The sequence below is a fragment of the Panthera leo genome, chromosome A2 (assembly GCF_018350215.1).
Source record: "Panthera leo isolate Ple1 chromosome A2, P.leo_Ple1_pat1.1, whole genome shotgun sequence".
NCBI lineage: Eukaryota > Metazoa > Chordata > Mammalia > Carnivora > Felidae > Panthera > Panthera leo.
In genome coordinates, this window is record NC_056680.1 from 24,814,513 (window position 1) to 24,839,630 (window position 25,118).

Consider the following 25,118-nt stretch of genomic DNA (forward strand, 5'->3'; position numbering starts at 1 on the left):
TTTTTTGAGAAAGGATGCTTGGTGCTAGGCGGTGCCCTCCATCAGGGGCTCACCTGGTTCTTCCACCAAGGGCCTCTCCTAGGGCATCATGAACACTGGCTCTTCACTCAGGCATCTCTCTCCCGTTAGAAGTTAAACCAGAAAAGTGCTGTGGGGGAAGCAATGTCCCTGAAACCATCCCACTCGTATCCTCTGACGTGAGAGGAGATTTGTAGGCGGCTGCTAGGAGCACTCTCCACTCTGCAGTTTGTTCTCAAAAGCATAGGTTGCCTTTTTTTTTTTTTTTTTTCCTTTTTTTTCTGGAATAGTTTGTGTTCCATCCTGCCAGGAAGCTGGGGGCTCAGCCACTGGCTCGGATAAAGCGGTGGGAAAAATTAGAGAACAATTATAGCGTCAACTAGCATAGGCATTCCATCACAATTCATTTTCCACCAAGTGCTGGGGGTGGAGGGTGGGAGAATAATTCTTTGGAGATACATCACCATACCTTAAGACCCTTCCAATTCCCTTTTTAAGAGGAACTCTAAAATGGGGTCTTGGCTGAGCTCCACTGGGCCCATGAAATCACACGTCAATCTTGTAAAATTTTCTTGAGTCCAGATTCCCAAAAGAGTCCATGATCCCCCAAATAATGGAAGATTCTTATCTGAAAAAATAAACTTTTTTCTTAGCTTATTCACTCCTATTCGGTCTGTAAGCCCAAGTTCAATAGGAGGTTAGGAGGAAAAACTCCTTTCCAGTCACCTATCAGAATCGTCATCTGAGGCTTTAAACTGAAGCAAGATGTCAGTGGGAATGTTTGGGGTTATCATCACTCAGACACCCTGAGGGGCCCTATACATACTTTTTAATCAAAGGGGGAAGATTTCCTCTGTGTTAATATCTGCCTACTCTATGCCACAGATATAGTTCTTTAAAAGGGGTATGTATGTTAAATTCTACACACACATTAGGGTTCACTGTTTTTTTTGCTTTTAAAAACCAATCAAACAATAAGTAAAAACCAAGAGCTCAATGTATATGCAGCATTGAGCTGCAACGCAATGGAAATTTGACCATGATCCCCAAAGGACCCCATCCCCTCATCTAGTAACTTCTTATTGAAGCTACACATCTGATGACTATCTTTCCACTTATTAAATGGAATCAAAATTGAGAGTTACTAGTATTATTTTCCCAAACCCTCACATCCTCTCATATGAGTCATCCATCAGAACCCACCTTCTTTTTAGATACTTTCCACTACACATAGAAACAGTTTCAAGCAATTCTTCAGTAATGCTGCTGGTTAGTTAAGGGACTGCAATTACTGAGCTATTGCCATTTTAAAGCATCTTCGAGTGACCTGCAAAGGCCATTTATTTATTAGAACACTTAATTTATTGGACTCATCTATTTACTTAGACATTATTGCCTTTTATGGAAAATAATGTGAGTGACTGCACCTCCTACTTATTCAGTTCAAAATATGTCTGCTGAATGGCTATTAGGTAGAAGGCATGGAAAATCAGTACCACTTCTCCCAAGGCCTCGTCTTGACCTGTCACACATCTTATCATTTCCATATGACTGGGATTGTCAGTAAACCTAGAACACACCAGTTTTCATGTCTTCTAACAGCTTCTAAGAGTCTAGGAGATTTGTAGGGTCTTTCTAACTTTTACATTTATTATAATACTATGTGATAATATCTGTAGGAAACTTGTCCCAGGTTCTAGAATCTGCCAAGATTCAGGAAAAAATGCCAGGAAAATTAGAAAGGAATTTGGCCATAGCATATCCCTAAGCATAAAGCTAGATTTCTATAAAAGTCTCTTTATTATAACAAAACATGTTATGAGATGATTAAAAGGGGGGGGGGGGGGTGTGTGGAGAGAAATGTCTTTTGTAGCCGCACCAAGAGAAAAGAGGTTGGATCATTCATTATATGAGACTTAAGTGACCTTCATGAGAAGGCAAGGTCATTGATGCCAATCAAGACAAAAACCAAATCACAACTCATAAATAATCTTTTCATATAAGAGAGTTTAGTGGTTTTTTAATTTAAAAACTTCTAGAGACATGTTTTCCTGAAAAATAAATATAGTATAATGTAGTTGAAGAAATATGTATGATGAGGTATAATTGTAGAAACGACTAAAGTCTTACCTAAATCACTACATCTCCCTGGGCTTCTACTGTTCATTTTCAAAGTGAGAGGACAGAACTAGATGGTGGCTAAGGTTCTTTCAATTCTAAAAGTCAATGATTCTAATAATTCCCACAAAATTAAAAACATTCAAACAACAAAAACCTTACTGCTACTAAGAGTTTCATTGACTCCACCTGTCAATAATAAAACATTCAGTGAGTAAAGTAAAACCCAGAAGAACATCATCTTTTTGTCCTGTTACCATGGTATCCTAGTAAACTGGTCCAACTCCATCAATCTGATGGTCTAAAGACTGGAACAAACACCATATGGTGAAATAAAGATGTCCAAGTACCTTAATTAGACACCAGCTCAGGATCATTCCATCATGGCTATTTGCATCACAGAAAACTCTGCAATAATTAGAGGTGCCTGGATGGCTCAGTCAGTTAAGCGACAGACTCTGGATTTCGGCTCAGGTCATGATCTCACGGTTCGTGAGATCAAGCCCCAAGTCGGGCTCTGTGCTGTCAGTTCAGAGCTTGCTTGGGATTCTCTCTCTGCCCCTCCCCTGCTTGTGCCCTCTCTCTGTTTCTCTGAAAATAAATAAATAAAAACATTTAAAAATAACTGGAAGAGCATTGTTTATACTGGAAGAACATTTAACTAAATGCTGTCATGCGAGAACCCAATAATCCATGTTCAACAAAGTTCCAAATATTCACACTGGTTTCAGAGGACTTGATCTCAAACTTTTTTTTTTTAACAAATGAGGAAACTGAGGCCCAGAGAGGAGATTCAACTTGCCCAAGGTTGCACTGCTAGTTATAGGCAGAGCCAGGATCATGACCCGGTTCTTAATTATTAGCACAGAAGCCTTCTCATCTCATAACAATGGCTTCTGTGGTTTCCACAGAGGAGAAGACCAGGGCCCGAAGCTGGATGGATCCACCATGCACAATGACCAGACTCCAAGGAAGTACAGATGATGGATGGATACAGGGATCCCAGGAGGGCCTGAATATCCACCCCCAGCCCTTTGATAATAAGTGCATTGGAGGCCCATGTTGGCTTCCCAGTTGTGTCACTGGGGAGACAAAGAAGCCATGCAAAGAAAGCTGCTGAAATTAAGCACCGAGGACACAGCCTGAAAAATTCAAGAAAGTTCTTTGCCTCTCTCATCACCAGCACTCGACTAACATGTCATTAAATATCTTTTGCAAACTTCTGCTTTTAAAGAAAAATAGAAGGCTCACATTTGGTGGGTGCCTAGTATGTCCCAGGAAGTGTGCTTGGTAGTCTCACTTTTGTTGTTTTATTTGATCCCCACAACAATCCTGTTAGGTGACATCTTTTCATCCCTATTTTCCAGATGAGAAAACAGAGGCAAGGAAAGGTGTCACATAAATGGTAAGTGTAGAATCTGGAGTCAAACGAAGATCTGTTAAATCCAAAGTCACTCACTCTGCCAGCTGCTGGAGACTTCTCCCAGCCTTTGGGCACCGGCTGCCTGACCAACTCACTAACTTCCCTGTAAGGGAGCAAACATCTGACCATCTTCTGGAACCAGCCTCTAAAACAGCACAGTGGCATTTATCTAGACTCTACTCAGATGCACTGATTTCATACTTCATTTCATGAGAAAAACAAAAACAAAAACAAAACATGAGCAATGAAGAGCTTGGCTTGGGAGCTTAAGTCGGCCACGCAGCTTTCTCCAGTCAAGTGAAATGTCAAAAAGAGTTTTCCCCACTTCACAACTTCCATTGTCGGATCCTGGAAGCCCACTTATGGCACACAGCACGTTGACAAACAGATTCAGAGCTGAGATGTGTTCTCACGGCAGAGGAAACAGGAAGCGCTGTACTTACGCTTATGTCGAGACTGCAAAGGCTAACGGCATCCTCATCCTGGGTGCTCTGCTTGCGTTTTCGCTGCAAAACAAACGATAGACAAGGTTCAAATGCAAACAGGGATTATGGCTTTGATTAAGGGAAGAAAAAAAGCAATCAATCGAATGGCACATGCAACCCTTGCCATTTCTACCGTGTTTCCCGAAAACCTTTAACCAACCTATGTAAATGAACAATTCTAAGAAAGCTTAAGAAATCATGGAGAAGCTTCAAACTCTAAGGTAATTGGCTTACATTATTCTGACTCCTGCTGCTACAATTTTTTTTTTGTATTTCCTTTTTTCCTAAATGTCTTTATATATTAAGGCTTAGATATTTAGATATAAAGTTCAGATTCTGACTAACTTGGAAGAAGACGCTAGACCGGAAAGGAAATCTAATTCACTTGAAGATATTTCATTTCTAGAGGTGCTTTGTACATGGGTAATTTAAATTTAAAGTTCTAAACTTCGTCCAGGATCCTGATATAATCACAGAACCAGAATGCTGGAACAAATCTTAGACATCATCTCCAATCTTCCTGTTTTATAGCCATCAACACCAAGAAAAATCATTACTGGAACTGAAGAAAACTGTATTTGCAATGAACTTATGACCATCTGCCAGGTTAGATGTGGAAAATATATTTTCTTCTTTATAAAAAGAAAAGAAACTCCATCTACAAACCATAATAGAGCTCATCAGGGATACATTCACCTCACTTCTGCATTCCAGCTCAACCAACCAGGCAAGTATCACTTGAGTCCCTATGGTATGACTTTTTAAGTCTCCTGATCATAACTTGGCAGAAACTTACCAAAGGACCAGAATCACTGGCATGAAGTTCCCATGGAATCCAGAGACATGTTGGTCTTCAATCCCTAAAGAAGCCCACCTCTTCCTCCTCCTCTATCATACCCTGAGCAGGAAAAACAGCAAGTGGAAAGCAACCAGAGCCATCCTTGTCTGTCTTACTACAATTGTCCTAGTATTTCTTCAAATCAGTTCAAGGAAGATTTGTTGAACATCTATCATGAGCCTGGCCCTGCTTTTGCTTCTGGGACTGCAAAGACCAGCAGCAGCAGAGAGTGAGTTCCTTAACTCACATTCTTTCAGGAGGGACAGACCCTGAAGGAATTAACTAGAATGTAGAAAAATCCAAACATCCTAGGAAGGTCACTTCACTTTTCTGAGTTACCTCTTCTCAACTCTTAAGGTGGGAGTGATGATATTAGCTTCTACTCTCAAAGGGAGAGGAGTAAATATGGTAACACATTTTAGAGCTTAGCAGAGTGCCTAGTACACAGTGGGTGCTCAAAACATGGCTTAGAAGACTCTGCAAGCACAGTGAGGAATAATTAGTTTAGCGTCGGTGGGGGTTGGAGAGGTCTTCTCAGAGAAGAAGGTGTTTGCATAGGCCAAAGATATTGGGAGGGGACTAGGGCCTCTTGTTCCATAGCCAGCCGCCTAGATCTTTAGAACCCCACAGGTGCACATAGTTCTATCCAGAGAAATGGAGTTCTAGATCTTACATATTTTTTTTTTATTTTTTTATTTTTATTTTTTTTCAACGTTTATTTATTTTTGGGACAGAGAGAGACAGAGCATGAACGGGGGAGGGACAGAGAGAGAGGGAGACACAGAATCGGAAACAGGCTCCAGGCTCTGAGCCATCAGCCCAGAGCCTGACGCGGGGCTCGAACTCACGGACCGTGAGATCGTGACCTGGCTGAAGTCGGACGCTTAACCGACTGCGCCACCCAGGCGCCCCTCTAGATCTTACATATTATTCCATCTGAGCAGTGGAATGATTTAGAGATGAAGGCCAGGAACCAGGATACCAAATCAGCCATCTGGGATGGTGCTCAAGAATCTGCATTAACAAACTCACCAGGTGATTTTTAGGGGGTCAGATACTCTATTCAGGGGCTTTGAGGGGAGCCTTGAAAAAAAGGGGAGAGCCACGTGCCATTTTGAGAATGCTTCATGTTGGTATAGGGACCTGACCCTTATGATTCATCATCTAGTTACAATTAAAAGCAGCACTGTGGTGTCAGTGAAGCCAATTCACTGCTTAATATTTACAAGGTGACTTTTTGAGGCAAGTACAGCAAAGGATAATTTCCATTCTAGGATAAATAAACTGAAGTCAGGGGAGATAAACAATTTGTTCAAAGTAACGTGGCTAGGGTGTAACACTCTGAATCCAGGATTCTAATTTCTGGGGCAAAACCCTTTACACATATCACTGAAAGCATGCTTGGCAAATAGGTTACAACTCATTTACTACCCGGAACGTCTGGTTTTCTCTGCCTGGAGCTGTATTGAGAAGCAGTACACAGCACAGCAAAATGGGACAATGCTGCAATCAATCAGTAACATGTGCTGGGGTGTAAGAGAGGGGACAGCTGCTACCCAGGATAGTCTGTGCCCTTCCTGAGTCTGGCTTCTCTTGCGTTGAGAGGCCACAGTGTTATACCTGGGCGTTTGGGAAATGCCATGAGGGGCAGAGGCTCTGGGATGTTGTCTATGAGATGAATAATGCCTACCAGGTAGGGTTGTTGCTAGGATCATAGATGATATGCATATGGAGGCAGGAACGAGACCTGACACACAGTAGGCACACAATAAATAGCAGCTCCTGTCACGTGTTACCCAAACTGCAAGCCACACAGATATATGCTGCTACCCAATAATGTCAAGTTATAGAATTTCATGGTGCTACAATTCCAGTCTTAGAGCTCAACAATTTTGTCAATGCAACATGTTAATGGTAGCCTGTTATCTCAAGAAGCCCATCCTGGTGAAGGAGAGGGGATAAGAAGACGGGGGTTTTTTTAATGTTTATTTTTGAGAGAGAAATAGAGAGAGTGTGCATATGAGCCAGGGCTGGGGAGAGAGAGAGAGGGAAAGAGAGAATCCCAAGCAGGCTCTGTGCTATCAGTGCAGAGCCCAACTCAGGGATTGAACCCACAAACCGTGAGATCATGACCTGAGCCAAAATCAAGAGTCAGATGCTTACCCAACTGAGCCACCCAGGCACTCCAAGAGTTTTTTCCCTCAGAGGCACATAGCTCTCTCCAGACCAACTCAACAATTACCCAGGGCTGGAACCCAGTTTCCAGAGCACCCCTAACCTCCGACACTTCATGTGCTCCAAGTGTCAAATCCAGAAGATAAACATCCTCTAGTAGCCTTTTTAATTAAGCCATGGCCACTTAATCGGGGATAGAGTGATCTCCTTAAGAAACCCACACATTTATAAAATGAAAGCTGAAGGGTTATCAAAATGGATTTTCTTTTCGATTTCTATTACAGGGGGTGGTGACTGACCACTGCCAGCAACCAAGAAGGAGCCTGATGGTTAAGTTCTGGGCCTGAAGCAAAAACTTCACAAGTGTCGTTTAGCCATCTGTTCACTTGTTTTGTGTTTACTGAGCACTTCTGATGTGCAAAGCCCTGCGGCGGATCTGGGGATACAGCAGTGAATGAGCTAGGCAAGCTCCATGCTCACTAACTGGGAGTAAAAAGAAAACAAAATAATTACAGATTGTGATCTCCGTTGTGAATGAGTCAGATGAAGTGCTGAGACAGACTAGAAAGGGAGACACAGTTTAGAACGATAATTTACTTTTTTAATTTTTTTATGAATATAATTTATTATCAAATTGGCTTCCATACAACACCCACTGCTCATTCCAACAAGTGCCCTCCTCAATGCCCATCACCCATTTTCCCTCTCCCCCACCTCCCCATCCACCGTTAGTTTGTTTTCTGTATTTAATAGTCTCTTGTGGTTTGCCTCCCTCCCTCCCTATTTGTATCTATTTTTTTTCCTCCTTCCCTTCCCCCATTTAATTTAATCTTTTGTTTTCTGGTTTTTGGCTGACCTTCTCATGAGCCATAAGCCCATGAAGGCAGGACTTGGTCTGTCAAGGTCACGTTCCAGAACCTGCTGCAGTACCTGATGCATGGCCCCCACACCCTACGACAGCACTTGATTGTTTTGCAGATGCCCTCAGTCCTGCACCCTTTGAGAAGCTTGTTATCTTCACCAATTACCCAACTCCAACAGGGGCACAGCGGGAGAGAGAGGGGACCAAATGGGCACCCATTCCACCAGACCAGCCAGCCTGATTGGCCCACGCGATGAAAGGTGTGCAGGTGACACAGCCCCATGCATGGGTTGCATACCACAACCTAGGAGCTTCTAAATTCCACCCAGGAATTTCTAAACTATTGGAGAGCTGAGCTCATGTCAACGATCTGAAGAACAGTTCATGGGAAATTTAAATCCTGGAGACACAGACAAATGTGTATCTCAGAAAGCAGAGGGTGTGACAGGACACTACATTCATTTTGAACTTCACCAGAATGATTGATAATGACAATAACTAGTTTTGGCCAATTTAATACTCACCACCTTCCCATCACAGAACTAAATCTTCATATGCATGATCTGATTTGATTCTCACGACCATCCCAGGAGGTAGGCAGGAACAAGTGTTATCTCCATTTTACAGAGGAGGAGATGGAGGTTCAGAGAGGGGCAGGGATTTGCCCAAAGTTCTATAATTAGCAAGAGGCAGAGCCTGGATTCATCAGGCTCCAGGCTATGTGTTTCCCCACTACACTGTCCTGTCCCAGAGTCTGGAAGGGCACATCGTACAGAGATGGAGTAAGGAAGTGTTGCACATGAGGAGTTGGGGAGGAAACACCTTTATAACTTATTCTATTAAAGGACTGGCCTTGAAGACAGTACACCTAGATAACATTTTGTGGTCCTTTATAGTTTTAGAAGCTATCACTGCCTGCCACCAGGTAGGCTAGGGCTGAGTCAAGCCACCATTTTACTTTCCCTGTGCATCAGAAACAAAGGGCAGCTTACCTGTGGGGGAGGGGAGGTTCCTGGGCTGGAAGGACACTGAGCAAACTGTCTGCATTTACACACTTGGCCCTGCATGTTCTCATCAGCCAATTGGAGGAGCCATGGACCCACCCTGTTATTCTTGTTCAATTTACTGAAGCGAATGCAGAGTCTACTTCCCTTTCAACCATGAAAACAGAGCGCCTTGGGTGCTATAGTTTGCGCTGATTTGCGTACATAACTTTAAACCCCAGTGCCCTATGCAGTAGGTCAATGAATAATTTCTGAATGAGTGACTAAACGAAAGAATGAATAAAGGAGGCCAGTGTTTTTGAGGTGACGCCCTTCCCTTCCGCTAACCACCTGGCTGCCAAAATTAAATCAAAACCTCAAAAGCAAAGATCACTGAAAGCTGACATTCTTCAACCTCAGATTTCCTTGGAGACACAAAACCTGCAAGTTTAAGCTACAACTCTTGCTTTCCAAACAAGAAAGGTTTTTTTTCCCTTACCAATGGAGGCATTTATTTTTCTTAAAATACATAGAGATGTTAAATCATGGCTGTTCAAACATTGGTCTAAGTGGGATATGGGTGACTTCCACTCCCCCTATGAGAAAGAATGTCAGATCTGTTCAAGGGTGAGGGACTCCCATGACCAGGACATCTATCCAGGCACTGCCCTCAGCAATGGCACAGGGATTCATTCTTTAGGAGCAAGGAATCAAAGTATAAGAATACCTCAACTGAAGGGGAACAGCCAGCTTGAACCAAATCATAAGTGAACTTAATGGGCACTTGAACCCTTTGAACACCTAGGCACCTATCTAGGGCAGGCAGGAAAGGCAATTACAGAGGGGAATTTATAAGAACAAAGGGGCTGAATATACTATCTGGTTCCTTAGACCTGCAGGTTACATATTTGATGAGATACTTTCTAGAGGTGCTTGGGTGCTAGAAAAACTCTCTCATGTTTCTCGAATCAAAAGAAACAAACAGGGGCGCCTGGGTGGCTCAGTCGGTTAAGCGTCCGACTTCGGCTCAGGTCATGATCTCGCGGTCCATGAGTTCGAGCCCCGTGTTGGGCTCTGTGCTGACAGCCCAGAGCCTGGAGCCTGTTTCAGATTCTGTGTCTCCCTCTCTCTCTGACCCTCCCCCATTCATGCTCTGTCTCTCTCTGTCTCAAAAATAAATAAACGTTAAAAAAAATTAAAAAAAAAAAAAGAAACAAACAAACACAAAGCCCCTTTGTTAATTTGCAACAGAGCAAAGCAAACCTCATATATTCAGATATAAGGTCTGATGGAGATAGGGGTATGTTTGGATGGATCTGAGTGGACTCTGTTTGAGACTCACTACTGGTAACACCATCCTGCTATCTCAACCATAAGTCTTCACCTGTGCTCCTTCCAACCCACTTTCACGAAGCATCTTTGTTCTCCAGGCCACTCAATGGCTCTCTCCTTTAGGCATGGCTACCTTCTAATAGAACAAGGTAGACCACTAAATCTCATGAGTAAATGGTCCATAAACAACTAGTTTTTCTCTGGTGTCCTGGGTAAGGCTCTCTATGGAGAGCACTGACCCTATCCCTGACTGATCAATGTTCAGAAGAACTGGGCCAAGCCTTAATGTCTTATCCTTATTGGGCTCAGCTCCCATTCTCTCTAGACTCAAATCTTGAGATCTTTGAGGTTTGGAATCTCAGAATCCAAGGAGAATCCAGGTGCTTTCTAATGTTTATTTATTTTTGAGACAGAGAGAGACAGAGCATGAACGGGGGAGGGTCAGAGAGAGGGAGACACAGAATCTGAAGCAGGCTCCAGGCTCTGAGCTTTCAGCACAGAGCCCAACGCGGGGCTCGAACTCATGGACCGCGAGATCACGACCTGAGCCGAAGTCGGATGCTTAACCGACTGAGCCACCCAGGCGCCCCTCCAGGTGCTTTCTAATACACAAGCGGAAGGAAGTGAAAGCTGAAAGTGGGCACCTGCTATGAGCCAAGCACTGTGCTCACAATTTAAAGGACTGTTCCATTTAAGCTACTCTTTAACCCAGTTTAAATAAGAATTGCTGTGTTCATTTTACAGTGAGGGACACTCATGCTCACTCAAGGTCACAAAATTAGTAAATACTAGAGAGGGATTTCTCTCTAGGCCAGCCTAATTCTCAAACCACTGATCTTTCTGCCTTACAATGCTATTTCTCTTTTTATATTGTTTAAAAACAATATGGGGTGCCTGGGTGGCTCAGTCAGTTAAGCATCCAACTTCTGCTCAGGTCATGATCTCATGGTTCATGAGTTTGAGCCCCGCATCAGGCTCTGTGCTGACAGCTCAGAGCCTGGAGCCTGCTTCAGATTCTGTGACTCTCTCTCTCTCTCTCTCTCTCTCTCTCTCTCTCTCTGCCCCCTCCCCCACTTGTACTCTGTCTCTCTCAAAAATAAACATTAAAAATTTAAAAAAAACCAACATGTACCTTATTTGAATATATTAAAAATATAAAATATATTTAAACACATTTAAAATAATGCCTTTTAAAAACAATATAAAAGGCTCACAAAGTATTTCCCTACATACCTGAAGGAAATTAAGAGCTTAAATGAGACAGACCTGAGTTCAAAATCCAGCTCCACTATTTGCTATTTGGTGTGATAAACTTACTTCTTTATCCCTTCATTCGCTCAACAATTATTCACTGAGGACCTACAATGGGCCGGGGGCAGTTTCTAGATGTGGGGATCTGTGTCTATAAAACACTTCCATAAGCTTTGATTTCTTCATCATGGGGTTATTTCGAAGATTAAAGGAAATAAAATATTTAGAACAGGGCCCGGCAAATAGCAAAAGATTAAAAAATGGTCATTATTCTTGTTACTGTGGCACTTTCCATTACCACTGTTGTCGCCGCTGTTCTGTTGTTATTTGACATCGTGAGGTGGGCAGGGTGGGTACCAGAGATGGGGATCCTACAGGATGGGGGGAACCTGGCTAGGACGCAGCCTGACCATCCTGGAACTACCCACGGCACACAGGGGTCTAAATGGACGCTCTCCAGATACCTTCAGTCACGTTTCCAGTGTGTTGTCCTTACTCCTCTCACAGAGACAGGGCAAATGCAAGGCCTGACTTCATTTTAAATGGCTGAGATTGAATTGATTAGTGTCGGAACAGCCCTGTTATTTAATCACAGGGCTTTTCTATTTAATAACCAAGTGAGCAGAGCAGCAAAAACACACTGATGGAAGGAGTGCAGCTCCCAACCTGACAGCAAATGGCCCCCGATTAGTCGTTTGTAATTATTAAATTCAAACCAGATCTCAAACCTTTTTTGATTTATCTCTTTGCTGGCAAACAGCTATGGTGGTTTCAGAGGCTTTAATGCCTCCCTTTCATCTGCGCCTTCTTTGGGGAGAGATTAGCAAAAGGATTTTGTGTTCTTGTACTTGCCCTTAGCTGGAGCTTGACTTGCTAAACTCACGTTTGGGCAGGGAACGGATCCACATTCTGTTTTGCTCCTGTCTGAAGCTGCAGGCGTGAGCGAGAGAGGGACCCCTCCTTCATTTTTAATACACTCCTGGGAGTTCCTCCTATTTTTAAAACACCCTTCTCCAACATCCAGCAACCTGATCCTGTTTTCTAGACTCTTCAATGTGCTCATGGGGTAGCAAACCTGGAAATCCTGGTGTTCTCTGAGCTACTAGTGAACAAACCATAACTAACATGAAATGTAATTTTATGTTCAGATGCCATTAACTATAGTTTGAAAATGCTAAGTTGGCACTGAAGTCAGACTTGGTGGCTTCACACCCAAGTTATGACTTGTATTTGTTGTAGAACCTTAAGCACATCATTTCACCTATTCAAACCTCAGTTTCCTCATCTATAAAATGGGAATACAAAAGTTATCATGAGAGTTAACTAGATCAATGTGGGTAAAGGGCTTAGCACAATGCCTGGCACACAGTAGCTACTCAACTATCAGCGAAATAGTAGCAGAAGCAACTATAGCAGTAACAGCAAGTGAGAGCAGGTGCCAGAGGAAACAAACCATAGAGAAAATACTTAAAATGTATAAAAGTCTACCCACTAACCTGACTTTGGAAAACTAGGAAAAGCCCTGATTGTTGATTTTGGCCATGGAACACCTGGCCTTTAGGCTGTTTGGAAGCAGAGATGAAATCGTCCTGGCCAAGGAAAGGTCCTTCTCTCCCACGGGAAGGAAATCACGTCCAACCGGACAAACGGGAGGAGGGGAGAGCCCTGCTAACCAACTGGCAGCCAGAGTCACTGTCATTCCTCAAACATAGACCACCTTTCCCTCCAAAAACACTCAAGGCCAGGGGAGCAGGAAAGAAGACAGGAAACGTGGTCTACTCAGGGTAGAGAGCTGGTGAGTATATTTTCCAGAGAGATTACCTAGAAAAACTTCATTATGGGCATCAATTTAACTTGGGAGAAGGGGGTGTTATTCACAAAGATTTTCAACAATAGGATGTGACAGGAAGCACAAAATTGAATTAACCAGAGTGCTTTTTTCTTGGCCTTCTAATAATTACTATAATTATTTTGTGTATATTTTTACTGGCTCTCAGGTGCACTGACTTGGACTAATCACGGTCCTTCGTTCATAACACATTACAATCGCTGATGCTTCCCTGGCCCTCTTTTATGTGTTCATTCATTTACTTTTAACAGCATAATGAACTCTCATTTATTAAAATTCTTTGCATATGCAACGGTTTGAAGCCCTTATCAACAAAAAAGTTATTTGTATGGTTTAGGGAATGTCTAAACAATTGCTTAATTTCTAGATAATTACTCTATGTAACCAATCAACTTCGATAATCCAACTGCACAATTCAGAGTCAAACGTGTTTGTGGTCCACAGTAATACTGGGAACGTGATTTTACAAGGAGAGTTCTCAGATCTTTACTCATTTTGTGTTCCTGCCTTTTCCTATCTAGAAAGATCCCGGTGCTGGTGATGCCTTATCAGCCACAGCACCCCATGCATTCCTAAGTAGGTCCTTAAATGCTAACAGGCAGGCATTTAACCATAGGGAGAGCAAGGCTTCCTTTGGTTCCCTGGTGTCTGGACCATCTACTCCTGGAGGCACCTTGCCACACAAAGCAGAGGTGAATACTGGCTGCACCTGCTGAGACGCATTGTAAATCCTGACAACTCATCAAGACAGTCCTTTAAATAGAGAAAAGGTTCCCTGGCAGAACCATTAGGTACTGGCTATCAGATTAGAACTCACAACTTGAGTTGCTGAAGTTTAGGGTTTTTTATGGCATATTCTGGCTGCTCTTCCTTTTCATTCCTCCTTCCCTTTGCTGGGTTTATAATGACAACCGTCTATTAAGAATCCACTGCAGGACACCTGGGTGGCTCAGTCGGTTAAGTGTCCAACTTCAGCTCAGGTCCTGATCTTGCGGTTTGTGAGTCTGGGTCCCGTGTTGGACTCTGTGCTGACAGCTCAGAGCCTGGAGCCTGCTTCAGATTCTGTGTCTCCCTCTCTCTCTGCTCCTCCCCCACTCATGCTCTGTCTCTGTGTCTCAAAAATAAATAAAAACATTAAAAAATTTTTTAAAAAGGATCCACTGCATGCTGGGTACTTTCCACATGTGACATCCAATCTTTACAGCTGTATACACACACAAAAATAATTACACCTGAGGAAACTGAGACTTAAAGAGTTTAAATGGCTCATTGAGGGTGCTCTGTAAGTGCACAAAACAAAAAAATTTTATGTCAGATCTGGCTGTGTAGCCAGTCCTGCTGGTCCACATCCCTAGGCAACCACTATTCCCTTACGTAACTGGGCTTTCTACTGGCCAGAAATGCTAGGGATTTAATGCCATCAGGAGCAGCCCTCAACCTGTGATCAGGAGTTAGTAGGCAAATAGCCCAGCTTCCTACAGTTTGTGGGGACAACTCTGAGATATGGTCTCAATCTTGACCGTACACTGGAACCACCAAGGGAGTTTAAAAAACTCTCATGCCTGGCTCCCATTATCCAGGGATTCTGAACATCAGGAGTTTCAAAAGCTCCCCAGGTGATTCTAATGTGCAGCAAAGTTTGAGAACCACTGTCCTATGTAGTGTCCCAGCAGTCCCCAGCAGGATTGAAACCCAGCTGCCCACAGAGCTAACCTGTTCATGATTACGTCCTGTATCAGCTTCCTTCCCTTCCCTGTCTCTTCCCTGTTTCGTCAGCAGTGCTTCTGGGGATTATTTCCCAAATAAACCACTTGCACTTGTATTTGGGTCTGTTTCTGTGGGACTGAGCCAAAGATAAGCTGAATATAGCCCGGTGCCTCTAACACTGGAAGTGTACTAGGAGGCAGGTGAAGCCACAGAATAAACACAGTCCATCAACTTGACTTTGCAGGAAGCCATGCCAGCCATTATTTGTATGCTTCAACAAGAACGGAATGTCAATTTACATGAGATTTTAAAGATAAGTCTGGGAAGAAATTTAAGATCAAGTGACCTTCACATTGATCTTCCCTTGTACAAGACACACAAAGGGCTGAGTCTGCTTCCTCTCTGATCAGAGGTTGGGAAGTGTCCAGAAGTCAGAGAGAGTCACAGCTCCTCCTTCTCCTGACTTCATGGTCCACCCACAGTTCTCCTCTGGCAAAAGGTCCTGGCAAGACTCTATCAGGGAGCTGCCTTCATTTGATTACAAATTAGAGACCAAACTGCTTTAAGTATAAGCCCTTACTGCTAACAAGGACAACCCCAATGTTACTTTTTTTTTTTGTATCTCTATTCACCAGGTGAAGTTCGTTCTTGCATGGAGAGATTAGACCTGCAGATTTTCAATTAAGGTGAGAAACAACAACACAAATAGGCATTTAATTACAGTCTTAGAATGGAAGCCTGGTTTGATTCTTGGTCTCCATGATTGGTGGGAACACTGGAGACTTATAATCAGGAGCCTTAGAAGTGTGGAGGCAGGTGTCAACAAAATCATTTAACCTGTCCTTATATACTGCAGGCAAAAGTGTGAGCTTATATTAGTGAACTTTCTGGAAGATGCTCTGATAATACCAATAAAATGACTAATAGGAACAACCGTGGGGAAACCATGGATATACTTTGACCAAGACCTGTGCAGAAGGGTGTTTACTGTAGCACTGTTTATAATAGCAAGACACTGGAAACAAAATGTCCACCAAAACAGACTGGCTAAGTAAAACTAGTCTATCCATATAATGAGACATACCATGCTATTAGAAAGAATAGTGTAGAGCCACCCAGTGTATGGAAAGACCTCCAGGATATATTGAGTTACCAAAATAATAATAATAGAATAATAATAATAAACAGTATGCACAGCCTGTTTCCTGCTATGTCAAATTCTTAAAATTAAAGGAGAAAAAGTACAAAGGCGCCTGGGTTGCTCAGTCGGTTAAGCGTCCAACTCTTGATTTCGGCTCAAGTCATGATCTCACAGTTCATGGGATAAAGCTGCACATCAGGCTCTGTGCTGACCCTGTGGGGCCTGCTTGGGATTCTCTCTCTCTCCCTCTCTCTCTGTCCTTCCCCCACTCATGCTCACTCTCTCTCTCAAAATAAATAAACATTAAAAAAAGAAAACAGAAAAAGTACATACTCTCATATACATACATACACCCTGATATATGTATTAAGTTTTTCCTGTAAGGAAGCACATGAAACTGGGGACAAGCCTAGGGTAGGAAGAAGACTATCGCTTTTTATTTGGTGCTTTCTTGTACTTATGTACCCTAAGCATGTATATATGTCATTTTATTAATGCCATTATAGATTATGTGGGTACTGGAACAACTGTCCTTTTGTTTGGTGGTGGCTATTTCCTTTATGTGTCTCTGTGCTAAAAAGAAAGATGATACATCTAAAACCATTTTTTTAAAAAACAGATACATGTAGGTAGGTTGGACTTGGAGGCATCAGAACAAATTCATGGTTATACACACACATTTGTGTTTTTCCCTACCTCTATCTACTGAGAGGTATAAAAGCAGTGGCACCCTAGGAGCTATAAACACACCCAGGGCCCAGATCTTATTTTTAAACTGCCATTATCCACTAAAAGGACCCAGGGCTCCTTGGAGAAAAGGCTAATTCCAGGGCTAGGGCAGGGAAAATACAAGATGATCCTGGTAATCTTTTTGTATAAAGAAGTAATGAGGGGTGCCTGGGTGGCTCAGTCTGTTAAGCGTCTGACTCTTGATTTCAGTTCAGGTCATGATCTCATGGTTCGTGGTTTTGAGCCCCACATCAGGCTCTGCACTGACTGTGTGGAGCCTGCTTGGGATTCTCTCTCTCCCTCTCTCTGTGCCCCTCTTCTGCTCACTCTCTCTCTGTGTCTCAAAATAAATGAACTTAAAAAAAATAAAAGAGGGGCACCTGGGTGGCTCAGTCTGTTAAGTGTCCGACTTCAGCTCAGGTCATGATCTTGTGGTCCATGGGTTCAAGCTCCACATTTAGCTCTGTGCTGACAGCTCAGAGCTTGGAGCCTGCTTCAGATTCTGTGTCTCCCTCTCTGTGCTCCTCCCCCGCTCGCACTCTGTCTCTCTTTCTCTCTCTCAAACGTAAAAATAAACATTAAGAAAATAAAAAAAGAAATAAAAGAAGAAGAAAATGTATAGTTTTTAAAAAATAATTAAAAAAAAAAGAAGTAATGAAATGTTCTAAGAACAAGGGATAGAATCACCAGCTTATAGGGCTCTCCCCAGCCACATCTGAGACAATGAGTATCAAATGAATGATAGTTAGCAATGGGCCAGAACTCACCGAAAAAACTAGGAATCCATGAACCCCTGCTGACATAAACAATTGAATGAACAAATGGCGGAGAAGGGAAATCTTTTCTGTTAGAACACTAACAAATAAACAGAGATGGGATGATGGAGTTTAGCATCAATAGATGCTAAAACTAAGTAGGTTAACATTTCATGACAAATAGGACTGCCATAGTTTTGATTTACTTGTTACTTAAAAAGGGAAAGACCATAACTTTACAATGGAGAAACTTACAAGATGCCACCTGAACTAAGTAATCAAAGCTAATGTCACCAATACTGATATAAAAACTGATATCCTGAATCCTCTGATATGACACACTGAGAAAAACACCGTATCAGTCCTGTAAATATTCCTATGAAAAATGCACAGCCTAAAAAAAGTATTCTCCTATCACTCTAGATATTTTTTAAATGTGTAATCTGAATCTAAACACATGAAGAAATATTTAATAAACCCACATTGAGGGAAACCATACAACATAAGTGGCCTCTACTCTTTAAAACTCTCAAAATCAAGAAATACCAAGAAATCCCGGGGAACTGTTCTAGATTAAAGGAAGCTAAAGAATACATGACAATAAATGCAATGCATGACCCTAAACTGGATTCCAGACCAGGAAAAAAATAGCTATAAAACACTGTAACAGTTGGCAAATTTTAAAAATGAATAAATGATGGGAATGCAAGCTGGTGCAGCCACTCTGGAAAACAGCATGGAGGTGCCTCAAAAAACTAAAAATAGAACTACCCTACGACCCAGCAATTGCACTACTAGGCATTTATCCAAGGGATACAGGTGTGCTGTTTCGAAGGGACATATGCACCCCCATCTTTATAGCAGTACTATCAACAATAGCCAAAGTATGGAAAGAGCCCAAATGTCCATCGAGGGATGAATGGATAAAGAAGATGTGGTATATATGTACACACACACACACACACACACACACACACACACACACACACACACACAATGGAGTATTACTCGGCAATCAAAAAGAATGAAATCTTGCCATTTGCAACTATGTGGATGGAACTGGAGGGTATTATGCTGAGTGAAATTAGTCAGTCAGAGAAAGACAAAAATCATATGACTTCACTCATCTGACGACTTTAAGAGACAAAACAGATGAACATAAAGGAAGGGAAACAAAAATAATATAAAAATGGAGGGGGACAAAACAGAAGAGACTCATAAATACAGAGAACAAACTGAGGGTTACGGGAGGGGTTGTGGGAGGGGGGGATGGGCTAAATGGGTAAGAAGCACTAAGGAATCTACTCCTGAAATCATTACTGCACTATATGCTAATTTGGATGTAAATTTAAAAAATAAAAATAAAAAGCATTTAAAAAATGAATGAATCAGTTAACATATTCTGTCAATATTAAATTTCCTGCTTTTGATAATTATATGGTATGTGAGGATGCTCTTGTTCTTACACTGAAGTATTCAAGGCCCAAGGGACATAATGTCTGTAACTCATTCTCAAATAGGAAGAGAAAAATAATTCATATTTATAGGTTATATAAATGTTTACTATATATGTGTGTGTGTGTGTGTGTGTGTATTCTCCACTATTCATATATGGTGTATACATATATATAGTATATACTACACATACATACATATATATATACATACATATATATACATACATATACATACATATATATATACAGAGATACACAGAGACAGAGAGACAAAGAAAGACAGAGAAATAAAGCAAATGTAAATAACAACTGTAAATAAACAATGAATCTGGGTAAAGTATCTTACTCTAGACACCCAACTTTTCTCTAAGTTTGAAATTATATTAAAGTTGCCAAAAACAAAACAAAATAAATTCACAAATAACGTACACACTCCTCCCCTCCCCAAGCAAAATACATGCCATGTCCATTTGTTCCTCTTTGGGGCATCAGATATCCATGCACTGCCCAACTCCAGTGGGGATCGGACCCTCTGGGCTCAGCTCTGCAGTATCTGTTAACCCTTGGTGGCCAAGGGCCTAGAGCTCCTGCAGGTGCAGAGTCCATCCAGGCACTCCAGCAGACCTTGCTTGGGTTTTAGCTGGGATATAATTTCTTAGGCCCGAGAAGAATATAATTTAAGAATTACTTAATCAAGAGTAGCTCTCTTCCTTTTTTTTTTTTTAATTTTTTTTAACGTTTATTTATTTTTGAGACAGAGAGAGACAGAGCATGAATGGGGGAGGGTCAGAGAGAGAGAGGGAGACACAGAATCCGAAACAGGCTTCAGAATCTGAGCTGTCAGCACAGAGCCCGACGCGGGGCTTGAACTCACGAACTGCGAGATCATGACCTGAGCCGAAGTCGGACGCTTAACGGACTGAGCCACCCAGGAGCCCCAAGAGTAGCTCTTTTCCAAACAAACTGGAATCTTTCACAAGAAGACGTTTATCCTTAAATTTTTCAGTAGGAAAGAAACAACTGTGAGGAAAATAACTGTGTAATAGTTATTATCCTTTCCCTGCAAATAAGGTATTTGAATATGCTAACAACCTCTCTTAACATAGCTCCTCTGATTGGTGTCTCAGGAGGCGACTGGAGCCTCAGGAGAAGCCACAGACAGTCCATGTGGCAAAGACTTCTCATCCAGTCCACCTAGAGTTCATTAGCTCCAGTTTTCAGAGGAGTCTTGACCAACTTGAGAATAATGCTCTTGGCAAAAGCCTGCAGAAAAGCCATCAGGACGGTAATGTGAAAGTGAGCCACCACTTCTGATGGGATATCTGGAAAGATGTCAACTGTGATTAGAAGGACATTTTCCTTCTGCAGCTGTCTCTGAAAGTGGAGGAGGACCTCATCACAATGCCAAATTACGTGAGGCGGGCAAACACCAGGGACACGTAGGTGTCTTCAGAGCACCCCTCCTTCATGGCACGATCATGTCCTGTCAAGTTTTGAGTAAAAAAGCAAAAGCTGTGGTGAGCCACAAATGGGCTGCAGGGAGGGGGGGAAGTACTCTGTGCTAAATTTTCTAATCCTGAATTTTTGCTTCAAAGCCTATCCCAATCACTTTTATCCTGAAGTCTGAAACCAACGTCTGGATTTTGCAAAATCAAAGCATATTTATCCAGCATTTAATCTATTTCCCAGGAAATCGGTGTTTTACTAAGAACAGAAGTCTTTCACACCCAGAACTTCCCTGGACATTTCTAAGTCCTAACCCAGCACACAGAAAAGGCTCAACAAATGTTTGTGGACGGATACATGTGAACAAATGAACACACTTGCCCACAAAAAGGCAAATATAAAGCTGTAGAATTAAAAATTTTTTTTCTTTGTTTTCATTTTTTTGGAGGGGAGGAGGAAGGGCAGAAAGAGAGAGACAGAATCTTAAGCAGACTCCACGCTCAGTGCATATCCCAACACAGGGCCTGATCCTACAACCCTGGGATCATGACCTGAGCCGAAATCAAGAGTCAGACATGTAACCAACTGAACCACCCAGGTGCCCCCAAAGCTGTAGAATTTCTCTTCAGGAAAACTAAACACCAAGAAGTGCCATCCATAAAATTTCATTTTTGATCCTCGGGCCCACGGTATTCCTGAATTTTGACAATAGAAACCCAGGAACGACAAGAGACTCACATAAAAGAATTTCACCAAATGGGTTCATTCAGTCAACAAATATTTTGTTGAACACATATTATGTGCGAGGTACTATGCAAGCTAGATACATGCTTAACAAAAGAGATACAGGTCCCTGCCCTCAGAAACAATAGGTCTAACTGGGGACAGAGAGTCGAGTGGGGACAGAGACAATAAACCAGTAAGCAAACAAACGGGCTAGTTTTAGTGTACTAAGAGTTATGAAGAAAGTAAACCAGGGTAATATGAAAATCTGTGAAAGGGGGTAGAGGCAGAGACTCTAGAAAGAGAAGTCAAGGAGGCTTCTTGGAGGACATCTGAGAAGAAACCTAAGCAGAATGTAGATGGGTGAGAAGGAAGAGTTTCTAAACGCCTCTCACCATTAAAGGTTCAAGTTCTTTCCTCTCACATATTCCCAACACAGTCCCTGATGCTTGTTCTAATTGGCCAGTGCCCATGCACATGTGGTGCTCCCATACCTGATGCTCATTCTGATTGGCCAGAACCCATTCATGTGATTTTTTACATGGAAAATCATCATGTCTGATTAATAAGGATGTTATCTCTGGGGTGCCTAGGTGGCTCAGTCGGTTAAGTGTCTGGCTCTTAATTTTGGCTCAGGTCATGATCTCACTGTTCATGAGTTTGAGCTCTGCCTTGGGCTCTGTGCTATTAGCATAGAGACTACTTGGGATTCTGTCTCTCTCTCTCTCTCTCTCTTTCTTTGTCTCCCTCTCTCCCTCCCTCAAAATAGATAAATCAACTTTAAAAGAAAAATAAGGATGAGATCTGTATTAGGGTAATTTTCCTCAGTTTATTTGAAAAGAAAATGGGGGTGAATAATTTTATTCTTCTTTGTGTTATTTTCAGCCATGAAAAATGTCCTGAATTTCTGAAGACTTAATTCCTCTAAAACTCTGTGTAAAGTCAGGTCTTGGCCCACCTTCTACCTCCAACCCTCATTCTCTCTGCTCTGGGCTCCAGCCTCCTGTAATCTCAGTTCCTCTTCCTCCAAGCTCCCTCATGCCTGGAGTCCTCTCCCCTCCTCCCTTTCTTGCAGTGACCTGCTCATCTTTCAAATGCCAGCCCTGACAAGGGAAGTATTCCAAGATGGTTCTAAACCAGATCAAATCTCCCAGTTATATCCTCTCAGCATCATGTGTTTCTTCTTTGTTGTACTAACCCATCAAAATGTCGCCATTTACTTGTGTGATTCCTTGATTCATATCTGATTCCCCCCTCAGAGCTGAGGTCAATGAGTGCAGAAACCAGATCAAGTTTCACCCACTGCAGCACCTCTAGCACCTTCCACTATGAGGGTAGAGTTTAATGCTATGCTGTCACCATCTTGAAATTCTTAGAAACTTCTTAACAAGGGCCCTGCATTCTCATTCTTCTCTGGACCTCACAAATTATGTAGCCAGTCCTGAGAAAGAAAGAATGTATAGGGACTCTTACGTGATTGGTACTCATTCTAAGGCCACCTTCTGGTTCTGAGGCCACCATCCCTAAAAATCCGAAGCAAGTTTGATGTCCAAGCATCTATTCATTCAAATATCACACAAATATTTATTAGGCAACTCTATTTGCCCACAGAGTGGAGCCCTTCTGAGCACAAAGCCCTGTCTATGAAGCTGGCCCTACTCCTGCCTTCCTCTTGGAGGTCCCGATCCCATGTTACTTACAGATGCTTCTGACTCTTCTGATATATCCTGGGGTATATGCTACCCTGGACTTGACCACTGTCTGGAACAGTCTAGGTTTCATGGGACAGGACCTCCCTGGCATGGGCCCAACCCTGAGGACAAGAAATTCTGTCCCCATTAGAACTTCAGTTCTGCCTTCTTGGCCTGCCTTTTGGTTCAGGCCCACACAGAATCTCTATCATGCAGAAGCACCTTTTTAATCTCCCTAATTTTGAAATCCTGGTTCTCCTCAGGATGTTGTAAAAAGCCTTGTCAGAAAATGGCTCCCTGAGTTTGGCAACACTGCCTGCTGTGTTTCAGCAGGCTTATCTGTGATGCATCTGTAAGTGTTTACCTTGAGTGGCCACAGACCCACAGTGTTGTTCTACTCACTGGATGTCTCCCACTGAAAAATAAGTGATAAATGCCACACAATGAATTAAATTTACAGGCAAATTCAGGAGTGCCAAGTCTGTTAGAAAATTATAATACCATCTTGACAGAGGGATAGCAAAAGTGGAGACCGATGTTGTTCATCAGAACAGAGTGTCACCAATATGTTAAGGAGAATGCTAGAGAGAGTTGAACACTAAGCATTTCAATAGATTTTTGAATTCAAAGAAAGAAAAGTGATATGTTGACTTATACCATTTGGGTATCTACTGAGGCTAGTATTTCCCAAAGGATAGGTCTGGTGCAACAGTGGTTTGTAAGATCATGTTAGGCAGAATGTTTACCAGCTGTCTTAGTTTGTGTTGCACCCAAAGCAGATCCTGGGCTAAAGATTCAGGTATAAGCTTTTTACATGGGAGGCAATCCCCCAAGAACTGTAGGGAGTGGGGACGTGAGACAGGGAAAGGGGGAAGCCATTTAAAGGGTGTGGAGCCAGTGGGTTACGGTTCCAGCCATGGGCAGCCAGAGTTCAACCCACTGAGGACGGAAAGACCGTGTAGGACATACCTCATAATTTTCCACTGAAGGATGAGGTGGGGCAAGTATTCCATCCACTAACTCCTGCCTCTCTTTGATGGAGAAGGGATCCTCAGGATGTTAACTCCCCTGGCTGGAAATCCCCTCAAGTAGAAGGGCACAGGAAGTCACAGGTGGGTACAGGGGACTCTGCAGGTGATAAGAGCCGGGGCACTGGGAGAGTCTGCTTTACCCAGATCCAATCACATAATAAGAAAGTCATTATGTTTTCAGTTCACTGTCCAGTTTGAATCCATCAAAGAGAAAGGCTGAGCTTGGGTTACCTCACCTTAGATGCCCACCTAATCCTTACCAACCTCGGTCTTTCTCTTCTGGGTTCAGAGGCTCAGGTAACAGCACCTAGCTAGAATTTAGTTACATTGTTTTGTGTATATTTATTTGTCTTAATAGTTCCATTCTATTTAATGCAAGCATACTGGTTTTCACAATAATATAAACTTTTTTTTGAGGGGGGTAGGAAGCACACACATGCATGCATGAGCCAGGAAGGAGCAGAGAGAAAAGAGAGAGAGAACCCCAAGCAGGTTCCATGCCCAGCATGGAGCTTGAGGGACACAGGGCTCAATCCTACAACCATGAGATCATGACCTGAACCGAAATCAAGAGTCAGACGTTAACAAACTGAGCCACCCAGGTGCCTCTAAACTTTCCACCAAAAATAGAAGAGAAAAAAACTGTTGTTTTGTAGAAAATTACTAAGTATTTTTCAGTGTTAAGGGCTAAGGTAAAAGGTGATCCACAAAGGTTTAGCAAACACTTTCTTTGTGGAAAATCCCCCTTGTAATTGTCACACAAAGTAACCATCCCTTGTGTTTTGCTCATGACAAGTACAGAAGAGCAACACTGTGATGCCCTCTGCCTGGGATGACTGCAAGGGGACTCCTTTTTCCCTGTGACTTCTGGAGAGGATCTGTAGTCTTCTGTCTGCCCAGTCATGGATTAAAAATGAAATTCATATCTAATAGGTCTAACTTTAGCCACAGGAAATGGGAGTGCTTGGGACCCAAAGGGTTAGCCATACTTTGTTTGAGGATGGACACATTATCTTTACTGAGCCTTCTTCCTTCCCCTTTTTGGGAGGGGAGGGAGTGGAGGCTAAGGTTTGGGGAATAGGCAGGAAGGGAGGACTGCTGGAT

General features: G+C 42.5%; 1 protein-coding gene across 6 annotated transcripts in view; it reads right to left on the reverse strand.

Annotated features, from left to right (window-relative positions):
- Window positions 1-25,118, reverse strand: part of ARHGEF3 (Rho guanine nucleotide exchange factor 3) — a 305,486-nt gene that overhangs the window by 140,085 nt on the left and 140,283 nt on the right. For all 6 annotated transcript variants that reach the window (XR_006199897.1, XM_042929709.1, XM_042929710.1 and 3 more), the window contains one exon: window positions 4,003-4,065. Coding sequence is in view for 5 of the 6 variants with exons in the window: in XM_042929709.1 (XP_042785643.1) it covers window positions 4,003-4,065 (63 nt within the window). In the remaining variant the exon portion in view is untranslated. The remainder of the gene's footprint in view (window positions 1-4,002; window positions 4,066-25,118) is intronic.